General features: G+C 52.0%; 7 protein-coding genes across 7 annotated transcripts; 3 read left to right on the forward strand and 4 right to left on the reverse strand.

Annotated features, from left to right (window-relative positions):
* Positions 1-2,410: 2,410 nt before the first annotated feature.
* On the forward strand, positions 2,411-5,919 carry BDQ94DRAFT_148742 (elongation factor 2). Its single transcript, XM_026767242.1, has 6 exons — positions 2,411-2,641; positions 2,781-2,796; positions 2,925-2,982; positions 3,061-3,716; positions 3,773-5,551; positions 5,615-5,919. The coding sequence occupies exons 1-6, from the start codon at positions 2,634-2,636 to the stop codon at positions 5,630-5,632; spliced, it is 2,535 nt and encodes an 844-aa protein (XP_026623591.1). The 5' UTR covers positions 2,411-2,633; the 3' UTR covers positions 5,633-5,919.
* A 210-nt stretch (positions 5,920-6,129) lies between these two features.
* BDQ94DRAFT_181203 (CCCH zinc finger and RRM domain protein) lies at positions 6,130-9,163 on the forward strand. Its single transcript, XM_026773839.1, has 5 exons — positions 6,130-6,412; positions 6,497-6,615; positions 6,688-7,332; positions 7,395-8,407; positions 8,472-9,163. The coding sequence occupies exons 1-5, from the start codon at positions 6,348-6,350 to the stop codon at positions 8,823-8,825; spliced, it is 2,196 nt and encodes a 731-aa protein (XP_026623592.1). The 5' UTR covers positions 6,130-6,347; the 3' UTR covers positions 8,826-9,163.
* Positions 9,164-9,773: 610 nt separating this feature from the next.
* BDQ94DRAFT_161324 (TNT domain-containing protein) lies at positions 9,774-10,632 on the reverse strand (the record flags this gene model as incomplete). Its single annotated transcript, XM_026769367.1, has 2 exons — positions 9,774-10,442; positions 10,564-10,632. 2 exons carry the CDS (start codon positions 10,630-10,632, stop codon positions 9,774-9,776), a joined length of 738 nt encoding a protein of 245 aa, XP_026623593.1.
* A 333-nt stretch (positions 10,633-10,965) lies between these two features.
* On the forward strand, positions 10,966-11,258 carry BDQ94DRAFT_148744 (uncharacterized protein; the record flags this gene model as incomplete). Its single annotated transcript, XM_026767243.1, has 1 exon — positions 10,966-11,258. The coding sequence occupies one exon, from the start codon at positions 10,969-10,971 to the stop codon at positions 11,182-11,184; it is 216 nt and encodes a 71-aa protein (XP_026623594.1). The 3' UTR covers positions 11,185-11,258.
* Positions 11,259-11,689: 431 nt separating this feature from the next.
* On the reverse strand, positions 11,690-12,854 carry BDQ94DRAFT_69235 (putative lactoylglutathione lyase (Glo1)). The gene is made up of 2 exons (XM_026776325.1): positions 11,998-12,854; positions 11,690-11,942 (listed from the first exon to the last, which is right to left on the reverse strand). Exons 1-2 carry the CDS (start codon positions 12,613-12,615, stop codon positions 11,880-11,882), a joined length of 681 nt encoding a protein of 226 aa, XP_026623595.1. The 5' UTR covers positions 12,616-12,854; the 3' UTR covers positions 11,690-11,879.
* A 190-nt stretch (positions 12,855-13,044) lies between these two features.
* BDQ94DRAFT_172948 (uncharacterized protein) lies at positions 13,045-14,725 on the reverse strand (the record flags this gene model as incomplete). The annotated part of the gene is made up of 3 exons (XM_026772055.1): positions 13,045-13,117; positions 13,179-14,056; positions 14,120-14,725. The coding sequence occupies 3 exons, from the start codon at positions 14,723-14,725 to the stop codon at positions 13,045-13,047; spliced, it is 1,557 nt and encodes a 518-aa protein (XP_026623596.1).
* Positions 14,726-15,353: 628 nt separating this feature from the next.
* BDQ94DRAFT_69244 (GTPase BMS1) lies at positions 15,354-19,425 on the reverse strand. The gene is made up of 4 exons (XM_026776326.1): positions 19,257-19,425; positions 19,113-19,183; positions 18,957-19,046; positions 15,354-18,890 (listed from the first exon to the last, which is right to left on the reverse strand). The coding sequence occupies exons 1-4, from the start codon at positions 19,312-19,314 to the stop codon at positions 15,567-15,569; spliced, it is 3,543 nt and encodes a 1,180-aa protein (XP_026623597.1). The 5' UTR covers positions 19,315-19,425; the 3' UTR covers positions 15,354-15,566.
* Positions 19,426-19,648: the final 223 nt, after the last annotated feature.

Here is a 19,648-nt window from a genome sequence, read left to right on the forward strand (position 1 = left end):
AAAAGAGCTGTATGCCTTCGAGAAAGGCGAGGCTCGAATGCACAGTGCTGTTACGCTACTTATGGAAGAGCGAAAGATCTCAGCCACAGAGACATGCAGAGTCCTAAAACAGCTTATCATCGGCTACAAATAAGAGGCGCTATGGCTGCGCAATGAGCCTTTAGCACAACACGGCCAATCGGACACTATGAGATGGTACCTGGACGTATACATCTGGATTTACTCGGGCTCAGTTTGTGAAGCTCAACTTGTCCTCGATATCATTCATACGCACGAAATTGAATTGCAATGTGTTAAGACAGATTACACCAGAGTCCAGAACTGGCGGGCGGGACTATCATCGATTTTTTGTTTCCCACACCTCCTGCCAGTACAGCCTTGGTCATCTTCTGGATAGACTCGGAAGTTTGATTGCCTGTTTTACTCAAAATGTTCAGGGACGGGTATCTATCATCGTGCAGTGCTATGGCTCGAACAAGAACGCTCAGTGGTCGATGTGCTTGTTGTGTGATACCTGATGGCGTTCCACAATAGATTTCTGACAGGAGCTTCATATACAGGAATTATCCCGTATATAATCATTTTGATTGGATATCAATCCGAAATTCATCTTGTAGTTAAAACCTCGAGTTTTCAGACGTGAACAATAACCATCAATCTCGCCACAACAGATAAAGATATCACGATGGACATTATCCACCTCGCCAACGCCTGAGATCCGCCTACTCTGCGTACCATGCCAGTGTAGTAGATCAAACATGAGGGGCGATTAGATCCAATAGACTGATGACAACGATACTGATCCGAAGAGCGGTTTGGCTCCTATAAGCTAAACGCCCAGAAGCAAAACTAAACATCATGACAACTAGGCCAACGCGGGCCTTGACGAGGCTCCAAATTCATCAGGGAAGTCATGATTTAATGTATATAAGAAAAGATCATGCCCAGCGGTATCAATTGTAGATGGAGTTCATTGCAAGCTCAAAAAGCTGCCGCCGAAGTAACTCTCATGGGTGCTGCAGAGAAATTTTGAAAAAGCTGCTTCGGCTCATGATGCCGGCAAATCTCTCGGCATGATGTTAAGGTCATCCAGGACACTCAACCCATTCTGTAGGAATAATCTGGTGGAACAACCGGAGAGACAATGCCTGACGAGGTTCACTGTACTGACAATGTGGTGATCCAGCCACGTGACCAAGCCTACTAGTAGTATTATTGCTGCAACAATAGCTCTAGACAATACTTTACCACATTATCTACCTTACGATAGACTGATAGAACCAGATAGCCTAGACTAGGCATATGTGTACTGCAAAAGGGCACGTCGGACCGCATTTGCAGGTGTGCAGGAGTAGTCGGGCAGGCGATTGGCCTGCCGCTGTCAAGCTGGTCGAACCACGTTGTTGTAACGTCCGGTAATGCATTAATTCCTAACTCCGCTTCTCTTTCCCCCCCATCCCGTGACCAGCCGGGCGGTGAGGAAGGAGGGGTCGATACCAGCCTGCAGGAAGCAGCAACAGAGTAGATATTGACTCAGATTCAATACATATTAGCCATATAGTCTGAAATGTGACTGCCAATATTAAATCTATTTTATCCCTCTTTCTAATCATTTTTCGTGATCGCTTGACGATGTTATCTTCAATGAAAGAAGCTGACCAAGATGATGAACATGAAGAGGTTGGCCGGTGGGACTAGGCCGCAATTGGGTAAGCATCATACCTTAATTACCCACTCACGATGGCGGGAAAGACTCTCTGGTACAACGGATCATGATATCAGCACAATTCAGCACTCTTGCCACCCACCCACCTGAACACGGGATTGCCGTTGAGAGGGGAGGTTGGAGGTTAAGGTGGCTAGGGATACCAGAAAGAGCTCGTGTACGGGAAAGAGAGGAGCTATGAGCTCCCTAAGCTATAGTAACTGGTCATTGGATGACCTCTCAAGAGAAAAATGTAATTCGCCCATAAACCATGGTCAACTCCCATTACCTTAGTTTGGTCAGTCTGTGCTGGGAAGAGCGGGCAACCTAGAGAGGAAATCGGTCGAGTATAGTAGTAGAGTACGTAGTACTACCCTGTAGTTGATCAGCCGTCATTCATACTCGTCCACCTCTGGATGACCGGTAGGACTACTACTCCGTACTATCTACCATTAACATGAATGATTCCCTTGATCCATCATTATTACGATAACCAGGACTGTCGGGCACTGAAAAGAAAAGATAGAGGGTAAGCAAAGTAACCGACGCTAAGCAGTGAAACGGTAAGGAAACGAGGGGCCCGACAGGAAAAAACGCACATCCCAGATTTGAAATCGGAAAAAATCCCACCAGCACAAAAAAAAAGTGTCCCCACCCGCCGCCCTCTCGCTTTCCTTCCCTCTTTTCCCCTCTTCCTCTCCATCCGCCCTCTTCCCTCCCTCTTCTCTCTTTTTCCTTCCTTCACCTTCCTCCGCGAAGCCATCTCTGTCTCTTTCCCCGGAGCAGCGCACATAGGCCTTTCCTGTCCTATTTGATCCCTCGGTCGAGCTAGCTCTCGATCTTGGTCCTTTGTGTGTCGTTCTTCCTTTTATTTTCTTTTTTTACGAAACCCCGCCTCTACGGCAGTTGACGAGAAAAATCAGTCAAGATGGTTAAGTACGTTCACCCACACACACATCACCGGGCAGTCCCTCTGTCAATCTCTATGGCTATGATATCCCATCGCATAGAGAGATCAAGGGCTCTGGATCTTGCTCTAGAATATAGAATAACGTGCTAACGATGTTCTTTATAGCTTCACTATCGAAGAGGTCCGTTCTATATTCCCCGCATCAACCTGCATCGGGCTGCTCCTCAACACCTAGGAGGGCAACGCCGGCCCAGAATCGGGAAAAGCAATCAGTCAATGAAGATGGAAGTGTACTAATGCTGGAAATAGATCCGCGGCCTGATGGACCGCCCGGCCAACATCCGTAACATGTCCGTCATTGCTCACGGTATGTACTTACTACAAGGCTTGGCATCGTGGATGGCCAGGTGTATCTTGAATGAATCTTGCTGACTCGCAACGATAGTCGATCACGGAAAGTCCACCCTTTCCGACTCCCTGGTCCAGCGTGCCGGTATTATCTCGGCTGCTAAGGCTGGTGAGGGTCGTTACATGGACACCCGTCCCGATGAGCAGGACCGTGGTATCACCATCAAGTCCACTGCCATCTCCCTCTACGCCAAGTTCCCCGATGAGGAGGATCTCAAGGAGATCCCCCAGAAGGTCGATGGCTCTGAGTTCCTGATCAACCTGATCGATTCCCCCGGTCACGTTGATTTCTCCTCTGAGGTCACTGCTGCTCTGCGTGTCACTGACGGTGCCCTGGTCGTCGTCGACTGTGTCTCCGGTGTCTGTGTCCAGACCGAGACTGTCCTTCGTCAGGCCCTGACCGAGCGTATCAAGCCCGTCCTGATCATCAACAAGGTCGACCGTGCTCTGCTCGAACTCCAGGTCTCCAAGGAGGACCTGTACCAGTCCTTCTCTCGTACCATCGAGTCCGTCAACGTCATCATCGCCACCTACTTCGACAAGGCCCTTGGTGATGTCCAGGTCTACGCCGAGAAGGGTACCGTTGCCTTCGGTTCCGGTCTCCACGGCTGGGCTTTCACTGTCCGCCAGTTCGCCGTCAAGTTCGCCAAGAAGTTCGGTGTTGACCGCAAGAAGATGCTTGAGCGTCTCTGGGTATGGAACCATCGATCAACCTTCCAGTATCTGAATGCAGCTAACAGCCATGATAGGGTGACAACTACTTCAACCCCGCCACCAAGAAGTGGACCAAGACCCAGCCCGAGGTCAACGGCAAGCCCGTCGAGCGTGCCTTCAACATGTTCGTTCTGGACCCCATCTTCAAGATCTTCCAGACCATCAACAACGACAAGAAGGACCAGATCCCCACTCTCCTTGAGAAGCTTGAGGTCAAGCTTTCCAACGACGAGAAGGACCTTGCTGGCAAGCAGCTCCTCAAGGCTGTCATGCGCAAGTTCCTCCCCGCTGCTGATGCCATGTTGGAGATGATCTGTATCCACCTTCCCTCCCCCGTTACTGCCCAGAAGTACCGTGGTGAGACTCTCTACGAGGGTCCTTCCGACGACGACTGCGCCGTCGGTATCCGTGACTGTGACCCCAAGGCTCCTCTGATGCTTTACGTCTCCAAGATGGTTCCCACCTCCGACAAGGGTCGTTTCTACGCTTTCGGTCGTGTCTACTCCGGTACCGTCCGCTCCGGTCTTAAGGTCCGTATCCAGGGTCCCAACTACGTCCCTGGCAAGAAGGAGGACCTGTTCGTCAAGAACATCCAGCGTACCATCCTGATGATGGGTCGTTTCGTCGAGCCCATTGAGGATGTTCCCGCCGGTAACATCGTCGGTCTGGTCGGTGTTGACCAGTTCCTGCTCAAGTCTGGTACCCTCACCACCTCCGAGACTGCCCACAACATGAAGGTCATGAAGTTCTCCGTCTCCCCCGTCGTCCAGCGTTCCGTTGAGGTCAAGAACGCCCAGGATCTGCCCAAGCTGGTCGAAGGTCTCAAGCGTCTGTCCAAGTCTGACCCTTGTGTCCTGACCATGATCAACGAGTCCGGTGAGCACGTCGTTGCCGGTGCTGGTGAGCTTCACCTGGAAATTTGCCTGAAGGATCTCGAGGAGGACCACGCTGGTGTTCCCCTTCGTATCTCCGACCCTGTCGTCTCCTACCGTGAGACCGTCAGCGGCACTTCCAGCATGACTGCTCTGTCCAAGTCCCCCAACAAGCACAACCGTCTGTACCTCACTGCCCAGCCCCTTGACGAGGAGGTCTCCCTGGCCATTGAGGCTGGCAAGATCACCCCCCGTGACGATTTCAAGGCTCGTGCCCGTCTCCTTGCTGACGAGTACGGCTGGGATGTCACCGATGCCCGTAAGATTTGGTGCTTCGGTCCCGACACCACCGGTGCCAACTTGCTGGTTGACCAGACCAAGGCCGTCCAGTACCTCAACGAAATCAAGGATTCCTTCGTCTCTGGTTTCCAGTGGGCTACTCGTGAGGGTCCTATTGCTGAGGAGCCCATGCGCTCTATCCGCTTCAACATCCTTGATGTTACTCTGCACGCTGATGCTATTCACCGTGGTGGTGGTCAGATCATCCCCACTGCTCGTCGTGTCCTGTATGCTGCTACCATGCTTGCCGACCCCGGCATCCTGGAGCCCATCTTCAACGTCGAGATCCAGGTCCCCGAGCAGGCCATGGGTGGTATCTACGGTGTCCTTACCCGTCGTCGTGGTCACGTCTACACCGAGGAGCAGCGCCCTGGTACTCCTCTCTTCAACGTCAAGGCCTACCTGCCCGTCAACGAGTCCTTCGGTTTCCCCGGCGAGCTTCGTCAGGCCACCGGTGGACAGGCCTTCCCCCAGTCTGTCTTCGACCACTGGGCCGTCCTTCCTGGTGGATCTCCTCTTGACACCACCAGCAAGCCTGGTCAGATCGTTGCTGAGATGCGTAAGCGCAAGGGTCTCAAGGAGCAGGTTCCTGGCTACGAGAACGTAAGTTGAAACCCATATTCGATGCTGTATTAAAGAGTATCTGAAGCTAACATGTGTGAACAGTACTACGACAAGCTGTAAAAACCTTCCATACAAGCCGACTAAACTTCGACCTTGTGATGGATGGAATCCTCTGTTTATGAGATTGACGAATGCAATACCCTGTCTACATTGAGGGGGAGGATATAAAAGAAAAAACAGCTTAATGTCGTATGTGGATTTTCGACCGCTTAGAGAAGTAGAATCGAGCTGTGCACGAGCATATGCGATGGCTTTATTTTTACGTTAACGACCGCGAGGGATTTTCCATAGCTCCTTTCCTATTCCCTCGATTGGACATGAAAAAAATATGATGGTTTTCAAGTTCATTTCAGTGTTTTGTCACTCTCAGCCTCGTAGTTGGCTTGTAGATACGATAAGAGAAAGAGTAGCACCGGTGGTGACGTGATGTGGTAGGGCAACTGGGCAGCTCGGCCAGCGTAGGTCACGTGGCGAAACTGTCATCCGCGTCGCTCGCGTTTCCCCGGCTTTTTTGGTCCGCAAAGCTCTGTTGCTATCTCTTCGCACGTCTTTTCTTCATCACACGATGATTTGCGCAAGTCTCTGATCAAACTCACCGACAAACTTTCCTCCTGTCACTAAAGTCATCGGCCGCATCCTCGACGCTGTTTTTGATCCCTGGCCCAATCTTTTTTCGGACGCCGCCAAGTAACGCCTGCTGCATCTTCAAGCTCCTCAAGGAACTAATCCTTTCCGGCAACAGTCGCCTGGCACGGTTTCGACCTTGCGCGGCAACATGCAGCTCACCGAGGATCAAGCGACGGAAGTGAAGAAATGGGTAGTCAGGAAACTGGAAGATATGTAAGGCTCATGTGGCCGGCGACTGTTCCTCTGGAGACGTTCCCTGCGCTGTATCACAAGCTAACGAATAACTCTCCGGTTCAGATCGGATGCCGACTCTGATGTACTTGCCGATTATGTCCTGGCGCTTATCCGAACAGATGCCCCGGACGAGGAGATCCGGAAGGCTTCGGTGGATAATCTGGAAGACTTCCTGAGAGAACGTTAGTCATGTTGAGGTACTTGCTTGCGCAGAGAAGGCGCAGTTAGCTCACTGGCTTTTCTTGCATATATAGACACTGTTCAGTTTGTCGACGAACTCTTCACAACATTTGCGCCCAAGCCGCAGCCCGTCCAACCCGCCGCAATGTCCCATGATGGTGCTGCAGGATCAGCTTCGGAACAGCAACAGACCTTTGGAGCTCCCTCCGGTCCAGCAAATGGTCCATACGGCATCCCACAGTCGCAAGCTGATGGCTCCAACTTCAATCGCAAGCGTAACTACCACGAAGGATTCCAGGCGGATCAGGAGCGCGACGACGGACCCCACCATCGCACATACAAGACCCCTCGCCGGGGACGCGGCGGTGGTCGTGGAGATTGGATGGGTAGGGACGGCGGCCGTGCAGGACCGGCTGGTCCGGGACAATTCCATCCTGGTGCAGCGGGATTCCCGGTCATGCCTCCTGCGTTCCCCGGCTTTGACCAGAATGATCCGATGGCGGCGATGATGGCTCTACAGAGCATGGGTTTCCCTCAGATGCCGGGTATGCCTCCGATGCCGATGCCACCCCCGGGTGCCGGTGCCGGCCAGCAACCGGACAAGATGGGACCCAAGAGTTCGGAGCGGTGTCCGTTCTATGAGACCCAGGGTATCTGCTACCTTGGCGCTACATGTCCGTATCAGCACGATGCCATGCCAGGGTCCTCCAAGGAAGATGGTGAGTAAATCATCACAGGCGTTGGTGGCTAGATGACCCCTGCTAATGATGGATTGTTCTAGAATACGATCCCAAATCCTCCAATCTCATTACCGACTTCCAAAGGCGCACGGATACACCTATGCGAGGCAGCGACAGAGGTCGTGGCCGCGGCCGTGGTGGGGACCGAGGTGGTTTTGGAGGCAGGGGACGCCGCTCTGAATTCTCTTCTGCTGGGCCTAACGAGGATACGACGATCACAACCATTGTCGTTGAGCAGATCCCTGATGATAAGATGGATGAAGCCTCGATCCGAGAGTTCTTTTCACAATATGGCGAGATCACTGAGGTCTCCCTCCAACCACACCGGCGACTGGCATTGATTACCTACGATAGCCACGCAGCTGCTAAGCGGGCGTGGTCTAGTCCCAAGGTGATCTTTGATAACCGATTCGTCAAAGTCTACTGGCATAAGCCCAAGGGTGATCGGAATGGTGACCATCGGTCTCCCGCTGGCGACGCCATGAACGAGGGCCCGGCCTTCAACCGGGAAGAGTTTGAGAGACAGCAAGAGGAAGCCCAGCGGGCGCATGAGGAGAAGTTAAAGAAGCGCAAGGAGACTGAGGAAGCAAAACAAGCCCTCGAGCGACAGCGCGATGAGCTTCTGAAGAAGCAACAGGAAGAGAAACTTCGTCTGATGCAAAAGCTTGGTGGAAAAGAAGGCAGTGACGGCAGCGCCTCTCCGGCTGACGAAGCGGCTGTGTCACAGGAGAATGCCAGTGACCAGACCCAACAGCTTCGTGCGCAGCTGGCCGCTCTTGAAGCTGAAGCGAAGAGTCTTGGAATTGACCCCAACGGTGGTGCAAGCGCACCGTACTCCTACCGCGGCCGCGGGAGAGGATTCGGTGCCCGTGGTGGATTCCCGCCCCGAGGCCGTGGTTACGACCCGTCCTTCCGTGGTGGATATCGTGGTCGCGGTGGCGCTGCTCGCGGCAGAGGTGGTGTTCTACGTCTCGACAACCGACCCCGTAGGGTGGCTGTCTCTGGTGTAGAGGTCAACTCCGAAAAGGACGAGGCCTTGAGACAATTCCTCATTGTAAGTTTCCCACTTTAGTCTTACCCTGTTTACGCCTTCTTCGAAAGCTAACCCAGTATACCAGGGCGTCGGCGAATACGAATCCATCGAGCCCAACCCAGACCAACCCGACTCAGTCATCGTGGCCTTCAAGGAACGCTACCTGGCCGAAAAGTTCATGTTTGGACCCCGAGACATCCCCTCGGTAGGCCAAGTCCAGCTCACCTGGGTCCCCAACCCCCCGATCGCTCTTCCAGCTAGCGGCGCAAACTCCGGCCCTGGCTCGGACACCAACAAGACAGGGTCAGACGAGGATACGGTGATGGACAACGGGACGGGGCCATCCATGGTGCCGGAGCAGACCGGGGCACGGAAGGACGGTCCGCATGATGTGGACTACGATGTGGCGGAGGTGGATGACAGTTGGGGAGTGGAGTAGATTATGATCTGCCTGCTTTCGAGTGTAAAATTTATGCTCATGATGGGATGGATGGATGATGGATGGGTGGATTGATAGATAGATACGTCTGCACTTTCTTCATATTTATGGCGTCTTCTGAGGATGGGAAAATGGTTTCTTTCTTGTCCTGTTGCATAAAGTAGTCGTCAGTGCTTCTTCTTTGATCCCTATTCGCTTCGATGTGGATAGACTATGCTGGGTATGTATATGTATGTATGTGCCTGGCTCCTTTTCTCCGCCTTTAGGCTTGTACGATAGTTATGTGTGACTGCAAATGTAACTGATGGGTGATGATGCTTTATTGAACTGCTGTTGACATGTCTGATGCAGATATATAAAACTACTACATCTTGATACTTAGCATAAGGATTGGGTGTTATGCCGTTGTAGGAGATCGTCGCCGCACCTCTCTAGAATTCAGCCCCACTCCACCAGAAACAAAAGGGAAAAGAGGTAGGTTCCAAACTACAATCATTCACTCCTCTAAGTCAGAGTCAGAGGGGGTTATCTGGTGTGTTTCAAGTCATCTGCCAGTTCACGAAGAGTATCGGCATCGGTAAGCTCTGATGGATGGCATTTGAAAGGGTCCGATATATCTAATCCAAGTCAGAGTTCGTCTTCGATAGTATTGTACTTAATCCCATGCCTGAGACTGCTGCTATATATACTAGTATATGAAGCGACTGGAAAGTTGGCGCGGTGATACTACGAGATTATGTCTCACACTACAACCTCCACATTACATGAAACGTGCGCGATTCCATCAGCCACTATAATATATTAACTAACTCCACGAATAGAAGTTGTTCTACCTAACAGCATCTACCTCAGTCCTTCAACACCCACTAACATTAGACACACCCCACCCCCTACCAAAAGACAAGGAACAAGCCCGTGCAGCACGAATCTCCCTCTTCAGAATATCATCTACTGGTCCTGAAGCGCATAAACTCTCTCCATCGGCTCAGCAGCCTCCCAAGCCTCATTAACCCCAAAAGTATCTGCCCCGACCAACTTCAGCTTACCGGCATCCTGCAACGGGCCCAAACCCCCTTTCACATACCACTGCCAGCCACCTCCAGGCTGGCTATCCCATGGCAGAATCAACCCACCCTGCGCCTCAAACTCCTGCGTCACATTGAATCTCCAGTAGTTGTACTGGGTACTACCAGAATACTTGTTCAGACTGCTTGGCCCGATAGACCGCTCACCGTACGTTGTGCCCGCTGGGGCGAGATAACTGCCATTTTCCGTGCCAAAGCGATCCACCAAGGTGCCAACCTCCAGAGTCACAGTTATGGGACAGCCATTGAAGCCGTTGTTGGGAGCGTAGACCAATTTACTATAATTGGCATTGAATCCATTGTCGGTCCAGTTCGCCCAGGTGCAGAGCCAATCTTTCGGACAGAGGCCGCCCAACGGAACCCAGTCGGCGAACATGTCGGTGAAGTTCTCGGGTGGTTGGAAATTGGACCATCCTAGCAATTTGTTGTTGCAGATACAGTAGTCGCAGTAAAAGCTGGCTTCGGTTGCGTTGTTTGGGTCAGGAGTTATGCCGTCGCAGGCATCGATGCAGGTTGAGGGATAGTCTTCGGCCTGTGGAAGTGGTGGTATTAGTGTAAGTTCTCTCCTCTTCTCTTTCTCTGTCACCTTATAATATGTATAGGCTTATACATATAATGGTAGGTTATATAACTTAATGAATGCATCTCCTTACCTGAATTGCATGAGACAAAGTCCCAAGTAACGGGACAAGAAGCAGCGAGATTCGGGCAAGGAAAACCATTGTGACTAGATACTGTAGATGAGCTGTGAGAAAAACCTGCAAGACCGAAAGCTACATCTTTAAGACGATAATACTTATATACTGTTTTCCTCTCCTCTATCTGATCATCTAAATCTACCGTTCTGCTCACTACGATCACCAAGAAAGGGAAGGGGAGGACATGCCTACACTTCATTCCGTATTTGATGGTGGAATGCCATATACTGAACTACGAGAATGCCAGACCATAATAGGAATCAGCTAAGTATTAAGATCTGCTTCAAAGCAGAATCGATGTTACTGACAATCCTAGCTTAACGAATGAGCACTGTATAGTTGAAAGGTGGTTAGTTAGTTATGAGAGAGGAAGAGAAAGAGAGTGAGAGAGTGAGAAAGTTACTACTACTCCTATACATTCACGGAATAGAAATCACTACTAGTTGTACTTATCGTCTATATGTTTTCCTCAGCTATACACTTGTACTACTACTATACTGCAGGAGTACTGCAAGGGACTCCCGCAGTAAATATGCGGGAATAGGAACGGAAGGGGCAGATATGAGAAGAACGTAGAAGCCACTAAGTAGACTAGTAGTGATTTACTAGTGTATCTATCTATCTATCTACTTGTAAATGTAATAAGCGATGCTGTTTTGTAGAGATTTGGTGCATTACTGTGACGAGCGAGCCTACACGGAGGTGTTGATCTGGGTCGAGTCGTGGGGCACTGAATCTGGCATTGAGTGGAAAAGAATAAACTATGGTAGTTGTTGGTTAGGTTGTCATGTGTTGATGAAGGGGAGAAAGGGGGGCGTGTATGGCTTGTTTAGCCCTAGCTGAATGAGGGGAGCAAGTAGTCTTGAAGTAGTAATACTGGTAGTATCAGCGATGATGCTTCCTAAAGATGATGGAGGTTACTCTAGTAGTTGGTGTATTTGCAACAGTGCTAGTCCGAACGAGCAGACAGTATTGGTAAGTCTGAGTTTGACTTGCCTTGCAGAGATTGATTGCTCGATGAATAGAGAGTCCCATATTCGTTCTACATACTAGAGGATATCATTATGAGCTGTAAAGAAACGTGCTATTGGATTACGACTGTTGTTAGGGGGACGCGGTAGAAAGTCCCGCGGAGTTTGTAGTTGTGGTGGAATGGAATTTGTGGCTTGGATTTCAGGGCTGACCGTTATTCTTGAATGGAGTGAGTTAGATAGTTACTCTTTGGGGTTGCTACAACAGTCACAGGTCACATGGTTGACTTCCAATTGGAGTTAACTAGACTGGGCCCATTGATCCTGCATGTTCTGCGGAACAAGTTCGACAATGTATCCATCCTAAGCAACAGTCAATGAGTAAGGTACTGTGACTCATAGTTTCAGGTCAGCCTACCGGATCAGCCACACACGCAATCTGATCGTAAATATCCTTGAACTTTGGATGTACATCCCCCGTCCCGAAGCCGCGATGCTCCTCCCAAGTACTGAGAGGAACACTCTCCCTCGAACTATCCCCAAGATCTTTCAGCACGTGTACCCCTTCCCGCCTCAGTCGCTCGACAGCCGCGGGGACGTCCGGGACAGTGAATCCTAGATGGCCAAAACCCAAGTTAGGAGGCGAGTTCCCGGAAGAGAGTCTAAACTCTTCGTCCTTTTCAGTCCCATGAATATGGTAAAACTCCAGCAGCCCAATGGTCTGGGTAAGTTCGCGGACGTTGGCGACTCGGGAGGCCCAGGCAGAAAGATCGGCGCGGTCGCTGGGGGTGGATGGGTAGCCAAGGTAGTACATGGTGAACGGACCGGCGTTCATGGTGAAAATAGTGCGCATGCCCATGAGGTCAATATAGAAATGCAGAGTGCGCTGAGGATCCCTGATGCGGAGCATAAAGTGATTCAATCGATAGCCGTCCGTATCGGATGTCATAGGCGGGTCGGTGTTATGGCCCCCAGGAAGATAGATGCCAGCCTCAAAAGGAGATGATGGGGATGCGGAAGGCATTGCCTCATCCATTTCCTTTGACTTGGTGAAAGATTGGGCTTGGAAAAGCGCAGATTGTTTTCGGGCGCAAGTTGGCGGGCATAAGAATCGATGCGCACGGGAAATCTACGTAATTCGCGAAGCCCTTGTGGCAGTTATAGAAAAGAAGGCACATACGCGAGCTCATCCGGGCATGACCGAACAATGACCTGTGTGGAGCAGGGAATGGCACTGGTGGACCGTGGAAACATAATGTAGCGTTCCTTTCGTCTGAGGATATACCAATCGCAAGGGGAGGAAGAGCAATGCAGAGCTGGCTTGGATCGGATACCTATCTCGAATTGGTCCCGCTCCCATAGCGATTCTTCAAGTCGTTGGAACCAAAGAGTAGATGCAGACCAGGGCAAATGTTGTCCATGGCTTGTCAGATCTCTGAAAGCATCTTTCGCCGTCCATGGGAACTTAGACAGACGACAGGCCCGAAGGCCACAGGTTGTGCCCGAATGCTTCCTCATCTACCTCGTCGGTATTGCTCCTGAGAGCTGTCAGCTTGCTTTGAGCCATGGTCCGTAAAGCTGGACTGTGTCGAAGCAAACTTGACTTCGTCATCGCTATCACTGTCCATTTGATCCAGCATCCGGTCGATCTCGTCCCCAGCGTGCGATTCAAGACCGATCACTCGACCACTTGAGGCTGGCATAGGCTGACCACGGGAATTACTGACTTGTGAGTCCTGACTACGGGGCACCCGGCCGCCAGAGCTTCTAGAATCGCTGCTGCTCTGGAAAATGTTTCGCTGACGTTGGGAATGCTGGGAGCCGGAGTGATAACCCGAATGTCCAGGGCTGGACATGAAAAGCAGGGTTTCAATAGCGTCCTGTTCCATAGCGCTATTTCGATTATGGTTTTGATGACCCCCTGTACCGTTATAGGAAGCCTGACGCATTGGGCCAAGAGGAGGAGTCCCAGGGACCTGAACCTTTTCTGAACTCGCAGCTGGCCCGGACGCACCGACCTCTTGGTGAGAATGATGTCTGCGATGCAGCGAGGCAGGAAACTTCGGCAGGTGCAACGCCTCGTTGGGGTTGGGACGTCGACGGCGACTGCGGCTTCCACTTGCAATGTCTGCAGGGGGTGCGAGTTTTGGACGGGGATGAGATTTTGGCAAGTCGAGGTGTAAGGAGGATGGCGACGCATCGGCGGACTGGGCCACAGGAGATAGCCGCCCAGGGCCGCTCGGAGTGTAGACGCTGGTTGTTGAAGGCGGATCCGGCGCAGACATAATGGTTCCGTCTGGTGAGCTATTTTCTACAGAACGCTGAGCCTCTAACTCGCTGAAGGCGGGCAAAAGCCCAGCTTTAGCGAGAGATTCTGTACTAGGCGATAGGGAATGAGCCTGGACGCCATGGAGTTTCCTACTCTTCTCAACTTTGGCGGCAGCATACGATAACCGCGTTCGAAGGTGGACGGACAACTAATTTGAAATCAGAATTTCACATACATGGCCCCAGAAACTGATGTAAGGGACGAGCCTTACCGCTGCAATCCTGCTCTCACGCGATAGGGAGCCAATACTATGGGAGCGGCGTCGATCGGGGCTGTCTACTTCGGAAGTGTTGTCCGCTCCTGGGGCATCGACAAGGTGTTTGGAAATTCCAGCCGCAGTCCTTTTTGGTGGGGCGTTATATTTGGATGGGCCCCCAGGTGCTGTCATGGATGGACTATGGCTCTTCCGAATAGTGGACGCCAATGGCTCAGACATAGTCTGTTCCCCAACAGTGGATGCGTGTATAATCGTCCCCGCGGGTTCTGACAAGGGTTGGAGGTGGCCCATTTTCTCTTGCGTTTTCGATTCAGAGTGCCTTCCTTGCGTTACAGGCGCCAGAACCGTCGAGAGCGAAGAATGTGGGATTTGTCTATTGGTGTTAGATGCCGACTGATCCGACGGTGACTCTGATGTTATGTTTACCGCCATGGACGGCTCCGGTTTAGGTGGCGATACGCCAACACGACTGTCTCTATGATCTATGGTGCCATGATGGCGGCTGTTGTGTCCGGCAGCTTCTGCAATGTTCCGCGACGCAAATTGTGGTTGGGGGTTCTGCACATGTGGGCGTCCGTCTAACCGCGACGATCCACTCATACTGATAAAATGAGCGGCGGAAACCTGACACTGCAGGTCTTCTGAGATATCCCAATAAGCGCCCGGGTGTGGCGTTTGCACATTCCTCCGACGACAGCAGAGGAGGCAGAGGGTAAACAACCACCACGGCCCTCAAACGGCCTGGCGTCTAGCGTCAAATAGAGGCAGATCACCGCCCGCTTCCAACGTCGTTGGGCACGGGAAGGTCCAGAGCGGAGCTGTCAGGAGCACCAAGTCCACTGAGACAAGGTGCCTGAAAAGCTGTTTGCTGCAAGGGATGGCGTTCGAGGAATCCACACGTGCAAGGCGGGACTAAGTACTAGCAAAGCACGTTGCTGGTCTCCGCACGTCAATCCCGATGCCTGCTGGGTCGGCTTGAGGGGCGCGATGGAAGGATAAAGAGGGATGCCATATGAAGACGAGAGTCCGCCTACATGGGAAACAAATTGAATGCTGAGCTAGCGTTCACTGCGCTGGTGGGCGCAGGGCAACAGGGGGAAGATCTTCCAGGACCAGCGCAGCAACGAGCGACGAGACGAGACGCGTTGCGCGGCGCGGTCACGTGGGGTTACTTCCGCCGCATGGTTCAGGCACCTATTTCAGGCATCCACAGATATGCAAAAATCAACACCAACTCAGTCTATTCCTGGTATAGAGCATCAATATATTCACATAAAACAACAATCCAATAAGAGAAATAAGAAGTCCGACATTATAGTCGGGTAAGATTCAACGCCATCCCCCATGCAACATGTAGATAGATACACATCGACCATATTCACAGTAAACTTTTAACAACCGGTAGAGATCCCAAAAACATGCCGTTGCAGGAAGCGTTGCCTTACTTGCGCTTCTTACCCCCGCCACCTTCGCTGTCTTGGTTCTTGCGCTTCTTACCTTCTCGGCGCCAGTATTCATCCCGTTCTCTCTTCTCCCGCTCGGCCTTCTTTTCCAGACCCTCCGCAACCTTCGCCCGATACACCTGGCGCCGCTCCTCCTGCTTGGCCGCGCGCTTGGCCTGCTTCTCATTGCGCATGGTATTAAGCTTCTGCATGAGATCCCGTGCCTTCTTCTCTTCACCGCCCAGGACCACAGCACGCTTCTGCATGTAGGTCTTGTCCTTCCGGCCCTTCATCTTCGTAATTTGAGACTTGAAGGGAAGGTCAGCCGCCAGCTGACGTGGCACACGAAGAGGGTTGAAGTGACGCTCGGGGCGCTCAATGGCGTGGTAAGCCGAGTCCTTGTTCATGGGGGTAGGGATTCCCTTTTCACGACGGACTTCACCAGTGAGACGCATTGCCTTCCAGCCGTTGTCACCGACGCTTTCCTCGTCCAGATCCAGCAAGTTGGTGACAGGGTTGTAGAAGCGATGAGGCTTGATCGGATACCAGGCGCGAAGGAAGACAATATCACTCATGAGAATCTTGTCCTCGAAGGTAGCACGGAAGTAACCCTCGGGCTTGCTGAGAGCACGCTTGATTTGACCACGGATACCAGATACAGTCCGGATGGAAGCCCCTTCGAACTTGGCGATCTCAATAGACGAGTTGAACATGTCCTTGATGAAGGCAGTGTTCTTGAAGATCTTGTAGGGTACACCGGTCAGCTTGAGCTTCTTGACGATCTCCGTATGCTCGTCGACGCTCAGTACGACACCTGTAGCGGCGATGCGGAATCCCGGGGTCTTGTTCGAGAATGATTGCAGGCAGCAGAAACCGGTGTTAGGTGCGACGAGAGGTCCATAGAAGGTACCAAAGCAGTGCATGTGTTCGGGAGTGTACTTGAGCATGCGGTTACGGGTTCGACTGTCTGAAGTGCTGTATATCGGCAGAGACTGGAAGCGGCGCCAACCGAGAGAGAAGATGAGAGGGTCGTTGCTCTTCAAGATCTTCTTATGCCAACGATGCCTCTTGATGCGGATCTGCACATAACCGAATCTGTCTTCAGTTGGGGCCAGTCCACCCACAATCACGGGGAAGCGGGGGTTGAACTTGGTTGCGAACTCGCAGGGAACGTTCTCGAGCACAATACGTGCATAAGTACCAGCCTTGAAACCTTCGGCCCGAGCCCTCGAGGCCGGGTCAAGCATATCGAATTCAGCACGGTTGATGTCGATCTGCTTCTGGAGCTTGGCCTTCTGCATATCATACCACTCGTCCTCTCCGAACTCCTCTTCTCCACCACCACCGGCCTGCCGGGAGTTGTCCTTGGAGTTAGCGAATCCTTCGCGGTCTTCTTCCTCAAAGCGCAGTCTCAATTCTTCCTTCTTCTTCGCATTACGTTCTCGCTCCGCATCCAAGTCGACGGGACCTTCGGCATCTGCAGCTTCACCGTCCTCGGCGCCTTCTTCGTCAGAAAACCCGTCGAAAGCTTCGCCGGTCTCCAAATCTTCAAACTCTCCGTCACCCTCGTCATCCTCATCAAAGGCATCATCGACATCCGAATCATCATCGTCGCCGCCAGACAGTTTGGCGCTGACGAAGCGTTGCCGCAAAGATTCAATCATATCTGCATCTTGCCATTTGGCTTCCAGCTTGGCGTAGTCGTACTCAGGAACAGCACGGTACTCCGCAGCTTCTTCCTCCTCCACGTTTGTCTTCCTGAAGAAGGCATCGTCGTCCTCTTCAGGTTCTTCATCGTCGTCTTCGTCGCCCTCCTCCTTGCCACTCCATCGGCGTATCACATCTGCAGGTGTGATGGTTTCATCGTAAAGCATGCGCGACAAGTCAGGGACACGGTACTTAGGGCGCTTTGAATGGAGGGCCTTGGCATTGGCAAGCATATTGTCCTTCCAACGGACTTCACCGTCATCTTCCTCGTCTTCGTCGTCCTCGTCGCTATCGAGGACCTGGTCCTCTACTGACGAGATGGAACCAAGGTCGGAGTCACTGTCGGCAAAAGCGATGTCGTCCTCTTTCTGGCGAGAATTGCCGTTTTGCCTTTCCTTGAAATTGGCCTCGAAATCTGGCGGCGCGGAAGCGTCAACCTCTTCCTCATCGCCGCTCAGGTCCTCTTCCTCATCGTGCTCCATGTCCTCCTCGTCCTCCTCGTCCTCTTCACCCTCATCGCTTTCAAAGCCTTCATCATCGTCCGCCGCATCCTGATTGTCCTGTTCGCCATCTAAGAATCGAACGTTCCTCTTGTGCTTTCTGCCAACAGCTTCATCCTCGTCATCTGCTTTTCCAATGGCACCACCGCCACGGAACAAACGGACACCACTGTCTGCCTCTCCCAGAAGCTTGCGCTCTCCTTGAAGACCAACGACCAACTGCTCTCCCAAGCCACGCTCCTCATCGTCGGATTCATCGCCGCGATCAAAGTTCGAGGTCTTCACATCGATATAAACAGCATCCTTATCGACTAAGACACCACCAACGTCGGACATGGGGGCAAAAAGCAACTTCTGCTTCTCTCCCAGCCTGCGCTTGCTATTTTTGCCGGTGGCTTTGGCCAACTGCTGATCCATGTAGGGTGTTGGGCATGGATCCGGAAGAGACTCGATACCAGAGACAGTCAGGTCACCCACACCTGGGACATGCACTCGCGCACCAGAAGCAGGGAAATTGGTGCCTCTTAGGTATCCATAAAGCGCTATTGTCCGATCACATTTCGGGTTCTCTTCGATTTGAGTAGGTGGCGTGATGTCGAGGAATCGATCTGCGAGGGCGTAAGGGTGGGAGTTGCGCCAAATGAGCGGTCTCGAGTTCTTCATGACAGACAAGAAGCGGGACAAATTGTGCACTTCACGGTCGGGGTAGCGGCCATTGACAACTCCGGAAAGGTAGAAAAGCTTGGCACCATTGTACAGCTCGCTCCAGAAGCGGTGCTTCAGGCGTTTCTTGGCAGCACGCAGGGTGCTCTGCTTCTTGAAAAGGTCCAAGTGGGTCAGGATACCGAAAACATTGCCGGGCATACCGTGAGAGCCCAGGACGTTCAAAAATTCCATAGTCTCCATCTCGAAGCCATAATTTCCGTCGATCATCAGAAGCACAATATCCGCGATCTTGGCCACATCGACCATGCTGGCGAGGGAGTCGGAGGGGCATTCGAGGAAGGTAAGGCGGCGCCGTTTGGAGGTCACAACAGTCAACGGTCCCTTAGGGGTACTGAGGGTCTGTTTTGTGTATCGACGGATCAAGGACTTGATAAGTGTCGTTTTTCCAACCTATAAGCAGCGAAGGCATTAGCATGTTGCAACCCTGACAATGGCATCATTGACAAAGATACGTACCCCCGGTGGGCCAACAATGGCCACCACGAGCGGCGGAGCCTCCTCAGGAAGGCGATCAACAAGAGGCACATGGAGTCTCTTCTCTTTGATCTATGCGGCAGAATGAGCATCAGTGACCGTTGCGTACGGAGTTATGAAGAGGGTGATAGCGCATACATCGTGAGATCTCGCACCGGCTTTGTTAGATTTTCCAGGATTCGAGAATGCGAAAGCCTTCGGATTCGGGCCTGAGTTGCGAAAGATCTGTTAGTTGACTATTTTCATGAGAAGCGGCGAATTCGACTTTGAAGTACTACATACCGTCGTACTTCTTTTTCTCTTTAGCAGGGCGATGCGCCCTGTTGGATTGCTCCTCCATCTTGAAAACACGAGGTCTGCAGACCCCTCAAGAAAACTCTCCCCGGCTCGTGAAAAGAAAAAAGCTTTCACCAAAAAGTCGAGCAGTCGGCGAGCTGCTTCCGTTGTCCTGTAGCTCGGACCAAAATTATTATTTCCATTTTCTTTCGTCGGAGGGGTCTTTTTCCGAGCCGAGATCTTTCCGCCGGAGAAATTGGGGGCAAAAGGCGGAACAGGAACATGGCTGCCCCAGGCAGCGAAATTACTAATGAGATCAGCCTGCTATCAGTTATCGTCCGGCCCGGTCGAGTTCGATAAGGGCTCAACCCCTTCATATCGGCCCGGTTCAATACGTC

Source organism: Aspergillus welwitschiae (assembly GCF_003344945.1).
Source record: "Aspergillus welwitschiae strain CBS 139.54b unplaced genomic scaffold BDQ94scaffold_29, whole genome shotgun sequence".
Lineage (NCBI taxonomy): Eukaryota > Fungi > Ascomycota > Eurotiomycetes > Eurotiales > Aspergillaceae > Aspergillus > Aspergillus welwitschiae.